The following is a 12,633-nucleotide window of genomic DNA, read 5'->3' on the forward strand; positions in this document are numbered from 1 at the left end:
GCCTGTCAGCCAGCACTTTAATGGAGTGGGCCATTCTGTTAATGACGTGAAAGTCTGTGTTTTACTGGAAAGGAACTTTTAACAATTGTTTTCAGAGCGAGTGCTCACAACTCTCCTTTATATTCAAATTTGACACATTAACACACAGTTTGAACTGGGAGAGCAATTACCTGGCCCATTATAAGGACTCTTTTACATACTTTGGTTTATCTAACTCTTGACTTCCCCACCCCATGGTCCCCTCCTACTGCCCATCTGCTCTTCTGATTTGCCAGCCTTGATAACAATTTTTCTGATTTGTCAACCCTGATAATTTTTGGACCTCTGTGCTTCAGATACTGAGTCTGTTCTGGTATGGCTACGATCTGAAGAAGTGGGTCTGTCCCATGGAAGCTCATCACCTAATCCATTATTTTGTTAGTCTTTAAAGTGCTACTTGACTGCTTTTCTGTTTTAATGCCCAGGGTGGCTATTGGTCCCCAGTCTTGTGCCAAGGGGACCATATAAGGTGTCTAATGAAAGCTAATGATGCCCTGAATCTCTGTATGCTTCTCACGTCTGTACCATGTACGTAGGTAAAGTAATAAGATTTTAGATGTGTAGCTGTATTAGAAAATATTTCAGTGCTGAGCTTCACAATCGGAGGTGTGAGCTCAGCCCCAGCCGGGACATTGGGCTGAACAATAGGGCGGAAGCCAGGTGCTCAGACACCAAACCCACATTCCAGATGCTTGGGACATGCCAACAGATGCAGCCCGAGGGTCAAGTGAGCTGGGCTGAAAGGAAGGAACAGGTCCATTTCCGAACTCTGAAACTGTCTCCTGGGACTCGTCCAATGGCAGTTTGCCACAACAGCCACCTGAGTCAGGCGGGGGAGGCCCTCAAGGCACTACGGGGAGCAGAACGGGCTTTTGTCCCTGCATTGAGAGAGGACAGGAGAGACAACACGAGAGAGACCCAGGCTGTGGGCGTAGCAGTGTCCATCTTGGATCCTTTGTCTTTTGGTCTCCAAGGGGCCATGTGGAGCAGGTGGACCCCAGCCAGGTGGATCTCCAGTGCTTTGACAGCTGCACCTATGGAACCTGCAGTGAACTTTCAGAGACTTTCAGGAATCAGCAGATAACATCTCTGGCTGCACCAGTAGCTATGGCTGATGTGTGTCAAGTATTACTCCAACAAGTCTTCTCGCTACCACTGTTCTTCCTCTTGTATTGAGAAATCTTAAGAGATTAGATCTAATGAATTGGTGAGCGTGTTCTTTGGGTAAGATCCAAGTGTGTATTGACCAGGGTCTGGGCTGGGCCCTTTGGGGTCTAGAAGGATCTGTGCCTTGTTGGGTGAAACAGGCTTAAGAGCCTCTCACCTTAAGTTGGGGGTTGCTGGGCTGGGCTGGTACAACTGCTGGGAAGTCTGTGGGTTTGCTTGTGTGGCGTCTGGCTGGCCAGTGGGGCTGGCAGAGGTGCGGTTGTGGCTGGCAGGATTTGCCTTAGCGAGAAGGGAATCCCAGCCAGGGGCTGTAAGTCTCCTGGATTTTAAGCAAAGGTGCCCTGGATTGATTTCTCTAGCTGTGCCCAGAAACCCCGTGCTATCACAGTTACATTCACATAACATGCTAGTGCTGTATTCCCAGCAAACGCAGCGTTCTCGCCTTATCGGCGTGGGGGTAAAGAACTCTCAGCCAGGGACTCGGCTCGGCAGACTCTGTGGACAGTGCCTGGCTCAGTGGGGTTCTCCTCTCCTTTGGTTAGCAGTACTGCACGTATCGCTGTGTGAATTCATGTCAGACTGCTGGGGTCAAACACGCTGTGTCTAGCTCCGACTCTGTGCTTGGGTGAGGGGACGAACTGCCCTTACAGGCACCCAGCAGATAGGGTGGGATTGTCCCAAGTTACCGGGCAGGGGCTCCAGCTGGTCAGGTTGCATTATTGATGGAAACCCCTAGGAACTGGACCCAGCGCTTCTGGCAATCGCCTCCCATTGCTAGAAAGGTCACACGGACAACCTGAGCTGGTGGGTGCAGATACAGGCACACGCCCTCTCAGGGGTGCCCTCTGTTTTGGAAGTTCAGTTCTGGTACCCCTGGGACAGGGGACATGTCGTTCTGTGATTCTAGACTGAGCAGTCCCTGAGCGGGGCGACCCCAGGGAATAGCTCAAACCTCCAGCGGGGCTGGCCAGGGGCAGGACATCAGCCCTGCAGGGAGGCGGTGGCTGTGGCAGTGACATCACACAGGCCTGGGGCAGGACCATAGCACATTAGGGGAAGCTGGGCGGGGGCGTGGTGACGTCACAGAGAGACTGTGACATCAGCCAGGCAGAGAAGAGGTGCGAGGCCGGGATGAGCTCGGAGACCCCTGTGGCTTTTGCTTCAGCAAGTCTCCCCCTCGAGGCGTCTCTGCGAGGGCTGAGAGCTCTCTGGGTGGCGCCCGCGAGCGCCTGGAGGAGCCTCTGCCGAGCTCGCTCCGCTCCGGCGCCTGATTGGTTCTTGATTGTTCCTGTCCCTGACCAAGCGGACGTCCCCGTCGAGCAGGTAGGAGCCTCCGAGGGGCTGGAACCTGCTCAGTCTGCTCCCCCTGGGGCCGGCTGGATGCGCGGCCTGGCGAGCACTCGGCTAAGGCGGCAGAATGGCCCCCCCCACCTGGGGCTTCGTCCCTTGGCACCGCCGGGGCCGTGGGGGTCTCTCCTGTTCGGTTTCTCTTCTCCGGTGACAAAGGGGAGACGCTTCTGTTCGGCCACAGGACATTTGGCAAAGAATTTTCACCCTTGCTGGGGTTTGACGTCACAAACTGGTTTGTGGGAATGGGGTTTGGGGACAGAAAACAGGTTCCATGGACACGTCCCCACCCTCTGGTTTCCTGGGCGCTGTCCCTGCCTCCGGGGCTGCTCCGCCTCAGGTAGGAGAGAAGTCAGGCCTGGCGGCTGCTCTCTCTGGCTCTGCCGTCACCTGCTGGATTGGCCCCTGGGGTTGCTTCCCTTCTCTGTCCCTTGGGGTCCCCCTGTGTCACTAACGCTGGGGGGAGGGGCTCAGCTGCCCTCTGTGACGGACAAACGGGGGTTCAGGGTGTTGAGTCACGAGGAATTCTGAACTTCACTGGAAGAAGCAGCAGCAGCAGCGGCCGGGGGAGGCTGGGAGCACCCATGCAATGGACTCCTGCCAGGCTGGCAGTGGCGCTCCCCACCCCTGTGGGGGGCCGAGGGGCTGCTGTGGCCGGGGCAGGGATGAGGAGGGACCGAGAAGGCCCGTCAGTGAGGGGTGCCCTGACCCAGCCTCACCCCTGCTCCCTGCTGGGTTCCAGGCCGGCCGGGCTCCTGCGGGTGCTCAGGAGGAAGGCTCTGAAGGTGGCTCCAGAGCCAGAGCCTGCGGGAACCAGCCGCCGCCTTCCCCAGGAGCAGAGCAGCTCCTCCGTCCCCGCGGGCGGGGAGGCAGCTCCCAGGCAGGCCAGGAGCTGCGATTGCCTGAGCTGCTGGCGGAGGCAACCCGCTGCCGGTGCAGGCGCCGAGGCGGGAGAGGCGGCGGTGAGCGCCGGGTGGAGCTGGCCCATCTTGCGCCTCTGCGGGCGGGACCCAGCCCAGGAGGGGAGCCGGGCAGGGTGGCTCAGGGGCCTCCTGTGCAGAGAGAGACGCCTGCGCCAGGAGCCCAGCCCCCACCCCGAGCAGGGCCTTCTGGCCGCCTCCGACAGAGGGTCAGAGAGCACAGGACAGGGCCTGGCCCCAGCCTCCCTGCCCCACTCAGGGGGTTCAGGCCATGGCCCAGCACAGCCACATGGCAGCCCTGCCCCCTCCTCCGAAAGCCAGGACTGAGGCCAGGGCTGCTCCTGGGGCCCCAGCACCACCTCCCGCTGGGAGCTCAGACCATAGAGGGCCGGGCCCAGCACCAATGTGGTGAGTCGGGGGGTGGCCCCAGCTGTGGGGGGTGGTACCTAGGATGCTGCGGCCCACCCTGCTCCCAGCCCCAGCCCAGGCTCAGTCGTGGGAGGTCCCTGCAGCTGGGGCTGGGCCATGGCCTGAATGCCCGGGGTGGGGCAGAGAGGCCATGGCCTGTCTCAGAACCCACCCCAGCGCCAGCCCCAGACAAGGGATGACCTTGTCCCCAGCTGTGGGGGGCTCACAGGGCTTTGGGGCTGGGCTGGGGCCTGAGCTGGGGGGGAGGGGTGCCATGGGGCTGACCCCAGCTTCAGGGGAAGGGATGTCCCCAAGGCAGCACTTCTCCCTCCCTCCCCCAGAGCTGGGGCTACCCCACAGCACACCCTCTCCCCCAAAAAGCTCAGGTTGTTGCAGGGCCGGGCCCAGCCCCCCAGTCTGAACCTGGGTTGGGCCCCCAAACTCCAGAGCTGGGGCTGAGGCCAGTGCCATGTCCTGGCCCCCATGACACCCCCACCCATCAGGGAGCTGGGGGCAGGGACAGCCCCGACATCTCTCCATTCCTTACCCCATGGTGAGGGCTGAGACCCCCAACTCACCCTGGGAGGGGCAGAGCTGACAAGATCTATTCAGTCAGGGTGGAAATGACCCATTATCGGAAGGACACTTGTGAGCTCTGCCCCTTCCTTTTACTGGGACCCCCCTTTAAATCCTCCTCTACCCCCCCGCCCCCATTCATGTACCTGACCAGGCAGGTCTTTGCCACCAAAGCTCCTGCTCCAAATTGTCTGTTAGTCTCTGAGGTGCCCAGGACGGTGCCTGTTGTCTTCTAGTCACCAGCGCAACCAGGTCCCACAAGAGACCGGGCAGGAATCGCACACAGGGAAATCCCGGCAACGCCGCGGCCGGACAAGCCCCCCACAAGCGCCCAGCTGGGAAAGGAAATGACTAGAAATCACAGGAGTCCCGGAGCTCCCACCCCCCCAAACCTGTCCCGAGCCCAGCCCCGCCCACAGCCTGTGTCCCCACCCAGAGCTCTCATAGCCCCGCCCCCAAACCTGTCCCGAGCCCGGCCCCGCCCACAGCCTGTGTCCCCGCCCGGAGCTCTCACTGCCCCGCCCCCTAACCTGTCCCGAGCCCAGCCCCGCCCACAGCCTGTGTCCCCACCCAGAGCTCTCACAGCCCCGCCCCCTAACCTGTCCCGAGCCCCGCCCCGCCCACAGCCTGTGTCCCCACCCAGAGCTCTCACAGCCCCGCCCCCTAACCTGTCCTGAGCCCGGCCCCGCCCGCAGCCTGTGTCCCCACCCAGAGCTCTCACAGCCCCGCCCCCAAACCTGTCCCGAGCCCCGCCCCGCCCACAGCCTGTGTCCCCACCCAGAGCTCTCACAGCCCCGCTCCCCAACCTGTCCTGAGCCCGGCCCCGCCCGCAGCCTGTGTCCCCACCCAGAGCTCTCACAGCCCCGCCCCCAACCTGTCCTGAGCCCGGCCCCGCCCGCAGCCTGTGTCCCCACCCAGAGCTCTCACAGCCCCGCCCCCAAACCTGTCCTGAGCCCGGGCTACCGACGCCAGCAGAAGGGTCCCTCCCCAGGGATTGAGCAGGAGCTGAGACGAAGGCGGACTCTTGTGGCTAACGGCCAATAGCGAGAGAGATTAGGGGTTTTGGCCAATGAGGAAACGAGATTAACTCGGTCTAGCCAATGGTCGTGAGAATTGCCTGGATTGACATTCTTGTCCAGAGGGCGGGATCAGAAGGGGCGACCAATGGCAGCGAAGGCTCATCCTAACTGGTCAAAATCGGAAGGGGATTGGTTATCCAACCGACCAATGGCGGATCGGGGAGATAGGGTGACGGCCAATGGGGGAGCGGGGCGGGGCTGCAGCAGAGGACGCTGGTTGCGGTGAGGGTGTCGGTTGGCCCCCGGGCCGGGCCCGCGCTGGGCGAGGGAGGAGCTGTGCGGGGCCATTGACCGCACGAGGCGCTGCCGCGGGAATGGCCGGGCGGGGGGGCTGAGCTGAGGGGGACAAACGCCCCGCCCCCCCCCGTGGCGCTGGAGCTCGAGGCTGGGGGCGGAGCTCAGTGTCTGGTTCCCGCCTCTCCCGGGGGGCGGGGCCGGAGGGCTGTTCCCCTCCCTGCACCTCTGCCCCCCCCCTCTTTTCTTCTCTGTTCTCCCCCCTCAGTGATTTGGGGTCCTGAGGGCATCGCACCCCCCCGCCCCCCCCGCAGGGAGCCGCCGCCGGGTGAGGGGGGGCCCGGCCGGGCCGGGAACTGACTCCGCCCCCCGCCCCCGTTTGTCGCTCGGACGCTCCGTGCGGGGCCCCCCCTGCGCCAGCGCCTCCCCCTGGTCCCGGCCGGGCCGCCCCGTTCTCCGGCCGCTGCGCCTCGTCCTGCCGCCCGCGCGGCCCCGCCCCCCGGCAGCGGCGCCTGGTTCGCCTCGTGCTGCGGCGGCTCGCGGTGCTGGGCCCCGCGGGGAGCAAAGAGGCGCCGCCCCAGCGCCCCGCACTCGCCCCCGCCCGGCTCCGGGGCGCCCGCGGAAGGGAGGGGGGCGGAGGCGGCCGCGGGGGCTGTGACTCGGGGCCGGTTTTCGCTCCTGGCTCCACTCGCACCTCCAGGCGGAGTCTCCGGGCGGCGCCCGCGGGCTCTGCACCCCGCAGGGACCAGTGGGTGCTGGGGGCTCTGTGCTCGGTTCTCCCCCAGCTCCCTTGTTTTCGCCCCAGGGCCTCTGCATCCCCCTGGTTTTCTTCTCTTTTCTCTACCCTCAGTGATTTGGGGTCCTGAGTCCATTGCACCCCCCCCCCCCCGCAGGGGATCCGAGAGCTCTGGGTGGGCTTGTGTCCCCCACCCCCGGTTCCCCAGTGGGGCCGGGCGCTCGTCGCACGGTACCTGTGCTCCCCCGCGGTGCAGTTCAGTGATCCTCATTGTCCCTTCAGCTGCTCCCTTCCTCCGGGCTTGTCCCCGTGGGGTGTCACTAAGCACGTGACGTTTCCGTGGGACACACTCCAGTGCGCAGCAGTGCTGGAGCTCAGGCCGTGTCCGGAGAGAAACGAGGACGGATTTGGGATCTGACTTGTGCGAGGTGGTTCTGTGAGACTCGAGCATTTCCCCGAATGTGCGTGTGCAGCACGTGTGCCCCAGGGAGCGCGTGTGGGGAGCCGGGGGATGCGGAGCGGCTTCCAGCCCCGTCTGAAATGTCTCCGTTGTTCTTCTCCCTTGCCAGGCCCAGAGCCCCCACGTCTGGCTCCAGAGCAGCCCCGGCCCTGCAGAGACAGAGCGAGGACATGGCGGTGGCGGCGGAGCTGGTGACCTTGGAGGAGGTGTCTGTGTGTTTCTCTGAGGAGGAATGGGGACTGCTGGCCCCAGGGCAGAGAGCCCTCTACAGGGAGGTGATGCAGGACAATTACCAGACCGTGCGCTGGCTGGGTGAGGAGTCCTGTCCCTGGGGGTGTCAGAGGCTGTGTGGGCTCTGCAGCAGCTGGGTTGGCTTTGGTTCAGGGACCCTCCCTGCCCCTGTCCCCAGTGTCAGGAGTGTCAGCCCCAGGAATCACTGGCTCCCCTGTGAGAGACTGTCCCCTCCACGGCCCCTCCCAGGGGAAGCAGGTTCAGGAACATGGCAGTTCTTTGATAGCATTGTGATTCGGTCTCTCATGATAGTCTTATCAAAAAACTAGGCAAATACAATTTAGATGAGGCTACAAAAAGGTGGGTGCATAACTGGCTGCTTAACCATACCCAGAGAGTAGTTCTTAATGGTTCTCAATCCTGCTGGAAAAGTATAACAAGTGGGGTTCCGCAGGGGTCAGTGTTAGGACCGGTTCTGTTCAATGTCTTCATCAATGATTTAGATATTGGCATAGAAAGTACGCTTATTAAGTTTGCAGATGATACCAAGTTGGGAGGGGTTGCAGCAGCTTTGGAGGGTGGGGTCATAATTCAAAATGATCTGGATAAACTGGAGAAATGGTCTGAGGTAAACAGGATGAAGTTTAATAAGGACAAATGCAAAGTGCTCCACTTAGGAGGGAACAATCAGTTTCACGCATACAGAATGGGGAGAGACTGTCTCGGAATGAGTACAGCAGAAAGGGATCTAGGGATTATAGTGGACAACAAGCTAAATTTGAGTCAACAGTGTGATGCTGTTGCAAAAAAAGCAAACATGATTCTGGGATGCATTAACAGGTGTGATGTGAACAAGACACGAGAAGTCATTCTTCCGCTCTACTCTGCACTGATTAGGCCTCAGCTGGAGCGTTGTGTCCAGTTCTGGACACCGCAGTTCAAAAAAGATATCGAGAAACTAGAGAGGGTCCAGAGAAGAGCGACAAGAATGATAAAAGGTCGAGAGAATGTGACCTATGAAAGAAGGTTGAAAGAATTGGGCTTGTTTAGTTTGGAAAAGAGAAGATAGAGAGGAGACATGATAGCGGTTTTCAGGTATCTAAAAGGGTGTCATAAGGAGGAAGGAGAAAACTTGTTCTTCTTGGCCTCTGAGGATAGAACAAGAGGCAATGGACTTAAACTGCAGCAAGGGAGGTTTAGGTTGCATATTAGGAAAAAGTTCCTAACTGTCAGGGTGGTTAAACAGTGGAATAAAATGCCAAGGGAGGTTGTGGAATCTCCATCGCTGGGGATATTTAAGAACAGGTTCGATAGACGTCTATCAGGGATGGTTTAAATAGTACTTGGTCCTGCCATTGGGGCAGGGGGCTGGACTCGATGGCCTCTCGAGGTCCCTTCCAGTCCTCGTGTTCTATGATTCTTCCCACAGCCCAGGTCTCCATGTGCTTCCCCACTATCTTCCTTGGCTAGAGGTGTGAGTGGAGGGGCGCAGGCAGGAACGGCGGGTACCAGAGCTGTGGGGCTGGGTCCGGCTGCTCTCAGTGCCTGCAGGGTACCCCTGGGGTCAGCGTGCTGCCCCCCTGCTGGCTCTTACCATGAAGGGGGAGTTCTTGAATAATCAAACACAAACTCCCAGACGGAAGCACCAGCTCTCCCATGTACAGTAGTTTGCTTTCTCAGGAGTCACTGGTAGGTGCCAGACACAGGACAAACCAGTTATGAGTAACATGTGCCCCAGTTTGGATGCAGTGTCACTCCCCGTAGGTCTCATAACACACCTCGTCCAGCGTCCTCGGCCTTCATTGATACTGGGGGGTTTTGAAGATGGTTGGGAGGTGCCCAGTTAGGTCATGTGACACCTAGTGGGGCCAAACCTGGGCAGTGAGGAGTAAAACTATGAAGGCAAAAGTGCAGCTAGAATCTCAGCAGGAGGTTGTGGGGGAGGCGGAGACGGGGGCTGTAACTAACCCCCTCCAGCCGCACTTCTGCCAGTCTCCTTCCTGCACTGAGGGAAATGCACTGGGTGCGGCTGGAAAGTGAGTCAGCAACAAGCCTGTGCTGCAGGAGGAAAGTGGTAAACCACGCAGAGAAGCTGCTGCTGGCAGAGTAGAACTGAGGCAGCCGAGGGGGAGCCCAGCTGCAACAACAGCCACATCCCCAAGAGAGCAGCAAAGTCAAACAGCACCATGGCCGGCTGCAGGAGCAGCAGCTCTTGTGAGTTGCTGGCAGGGCCTACCCAGCCACAGGCAGGCAGGGGTCGCAGAGCAGGAGCCTGGGCAGAATCTGAAGCAGCCAGCCCGGGACTCACCTCGCTGCTCAGACAACTTCCTCTGCCTCCTGCTGATTCAAGCAGCGCATCAGAGCCAAAGAGCCAGAGGAACCAGGCCCCAGCCAGGAGCTTTGTGGACAGAGCCCTTGTGGAGCCAGAGCTCTGACAGCACCTTTCTCTTCAAGTTCTAGTGCCCTGCCACGTGACAGCTGCAGTCTGAGCCCTGCCTGGGGGCCTCGGTTTTGGCCCTGCCAGCCCTCACTGAGCTCACGTTTTGAGTCGAGCAAAAACACAGAGAAGTCCTGTGGCACCTTATAGACTAATAGATTTTCTGAAGCATCAGCTTTTGTGGGCAAAGGCCCAATTCGTCAGATGTCTGGAGCAGGAATTCCAGAGGCAAGTAGAAATATACAGGCACAAGAAAAGGAGGGAGTCCCACTCAAGAAGCAGGCTGGAGTTAATGAGAGCAATTCAGTCGTGGAGGATGTGGCCCACTTCCAGCAGCTGATGGGGCGGTGTGAACAGCCAGAGCAGAGAAACTGCTTTTGTACTTGGCCAGCCGTTGCTGGTCTTTGTTCAGTCCTAAATGGATGGTGTCACACTTGCAAATGAATTGCAGCTCTGCAGTTGCTCTTTGAGGTCTGCTTTTGACATTTTTGCATTGCAGGATGGCTACTTTTAAATCTGCTCTTGAGCATCCTGGGAGATTTTTGTATCTTACCGTTCCTGATATTTGATTTGGATCCATTTATTCTTTTACATGGAGACTGTCCAGTTTACATGTGCAGGCAAATAAGCCCCGCTGGTTAAAGTAAAATTAAAAAAAAAAAAAAAGTGGAGATACACATCTCCTAGAACTGGAAGGGACCTCAGGAGTTAATCTACTCCAGTCCCCTGCCCTCTTGGCAGGACCACGCACCGCCCTGTCATCTATTTGCCCCAGTCCCTAAATGGTCTCCTCAAGGATTGAACTCACAACCCCAGGTTTAGCAGGTGTGGTGGAGTCGTTGGTGGGTAGAGTTGGCACTGAGGTTTGTCGAAAGGTTTGGTTTGTGAGTTACAGTGTTGTGGTCTATAGTTGCTGGTGAGGATTTGTTTCAGGTTGGTGGGCTGGCTGTAGGCAAGGACAGGCCCTGCCTCCCAAGGTCTGTGAGAGTGAAGGATCGCTGTCCAGGGTGGGTTGTAGAGCACAGATGGTACGTTGGAGGCTATAGCTGATGGCCAGTGGTGTTCTGTTGTTTTCTTTGCTGGGCCTGTCTTGTAGCAGGTGGCTTCTGGGTACACGTCTGGCTTTGTCAATCTGTTTCTTCACTTCCTAAGGGGGGGTATTGTAGTTTCAGGAGAGCCTGGTAAAGATCTTGAAGGTGTTTGTCTCTGTCTGAGGGATTGGAGCAAACGTGGTTGTACCTCTAGTGCTTGGCTGTAAACAATGGATCGTGTGGTGTGCCCTGGCTGGAAGCTGGAGGCATGGAGGTAGCATAGCGGTCCTGGGGTTTCTGGTATAGGGTTGTGTTTATCTGACCATCACTTATGTGCTCAGTAGTGTCCAGGAAGTGGATCTCTTGTGTGGACCGTTCCAGGCTGAGGTTCTGGGTGGTGTGGAAACTGTTGATATCACAGTGAACTCTTCAAGAGCCTCTTTCTCATGGGTCCAGATGATGATGATGTCATCAATGTAGCTCAAGTAGAGGAGAGCGCCAGGGGTCGAGAGCTGAGGAAGTTGTTCCAGGTCAGCCATAAAAATGTTGGCACAGTGTGGGGCCACGCGGGTGCCCATTGCAGTGCCACTGATTTGAAGGTATAAATTGTCCTCAAATCTGAAGTACTTGTGGGTGAGGACAAAGTCACAAAGCTCCACCACCACTTGTGCTGTGGCATCATCAGGGATACTGTTCCTGACAGCTTGAAGTCCATCTTCACGTGGGTTTTTTGTGTAAGAGACCTCGACATCCATGGTGACCAGGATGGTGTTTTCAGGAAGATCACCAGTGCACAGCAGTTTCCTGAGGAAGTCGGTGGTGTTTCAAAGATAGCTTGGAGTGCTGGTAACATAAGGTCTGAGTCGAGAGTCCCCACAGCTGGACAAGGCTGCAATGAGAGTGCCAATGCCTGAGCTGATGGTGCCTCCAGAATGTCTAGATTTATGGATCTTGGGGCTCTCGGGGTGTGTCTGTGCAGATCTGTTCCTGCGCTTTTTTCAGGAATGTCTTGAGCAGACGGTGCAGTTTCTGTGTGTGCTGCTCAGTGGGATCAGAGGACAGTAGCCTGTAGAAGGTGGTATTGGAGAGCTGCCTGGGAGTCTCCTTTTCATGGTCTGACCTATTCATGATGACAACAGCAGCTCCTTTGTTGGCCTGTTGGATGACAACGCCAGAGCTGTTTCTGAGGCTGTGGGTGACATTGCATTCCACACGGCTGAGGTCCTGGGACAAGCGATGTCACTTTGCCACAATTTCTGCCTGTGCACAGAAGTGGAAACGCTCTAGGTCTAGATCCAGTCTGTCGTTTTGACCGTCAGGAAGGATTCCACACAGAATTCTTCTTCTTGTACTCTAGGTATGATGGTGCCTGCAGGGCTGTTCAGAGTCTTGTGAAAAGTGTTCCTGGAAAGTGTTCCTCGCAAAATTGGGGTGGGGTTCCAGATCCCCACAGAACTGCGTCATGTTTGTGGGGGTGGTGGGGCACAAAGAGTCCCCGAGATAGCACAGACTCCTCTGCCGGGCTGAGTGTGTGGTTGGATAGATTGACAATGTTGCCGGCTGAGTTACGGGTACCACTACTGTGGCCCCATGCGGCAAGTCGGAGGTTAGAGAGTTTACAGTCCTGTAGAGAAGAGCAGTGTGTGTTGTGACTCTCCTGTCTCCTTTCAGTAAAGTCCAGCCACCTGGGCGTTTGTGTGGGAGGCTGTTTTTTAGGAGAGGCTCCAGACTTGAGAGCTTCTTGTGATGTTTCCCTGTTTGCTGCACAGGACGCTGAACAGGTGGTTCCTCAGGTCTGTGGGAGTGTGCGACCAATCTCTCGACACAGTCCCTGCAGTGTGTCGGTTGCAGTGAGTGTTTCACCTTCAGCCCGTTGGGTGGGACGTCCATCCATTTGCACTTGGCGAGGAAGCTGGTGTCTGTATCTGTGCAGGTTTTCTCATGGGTTTGTTGGATTCCGGCTCCACG

At 58.0% G+C, this 12,633-nt stretch overlaps 2 protein-coding genes across 2 annotated transcripts in view; one reads left to right on the forward strand and one right to left on the reverse strand.

Moving 5' to 3' along the window:
• LOC142024976 (uncharacterized) overlaps positions 1-12,633 on the forward strand; it is a 169,847-nt gene that overhangs the window by 153,675 nt on the left and 3,539 nt on the right. Inside the window, 1 exon segment of the mRNA XM_075017373.1 lies at positions 10,859-10,863. Coding sequence (XP_074873474.1) covers positions 10,859-10,863 — 5 coding nt within the window.
• The window catches only part of LOC142024740 (uncharacterized), a 372,768-nt gene that overhangs the window by 126,505 nt on the left and 233,630 nt on the right, over positions 1-12,633 (reverse strand). The window lies entirely within an intron of this gene.

This window comes from Carettochelys insculpta, chromosome 22 (genome assembly GCF_033958435.1).
Source record: "Carettochelys insculpta isolate YL-2023 chromosome 22, ASM3395843v1, whole genome shotgun sequence".
Classification (NCBI taxonomy): Eukaryota; Metazoa; Chordata; order Testudines; family Carettochelyidae; genus Carettochelys; species Carettochelys insculpta.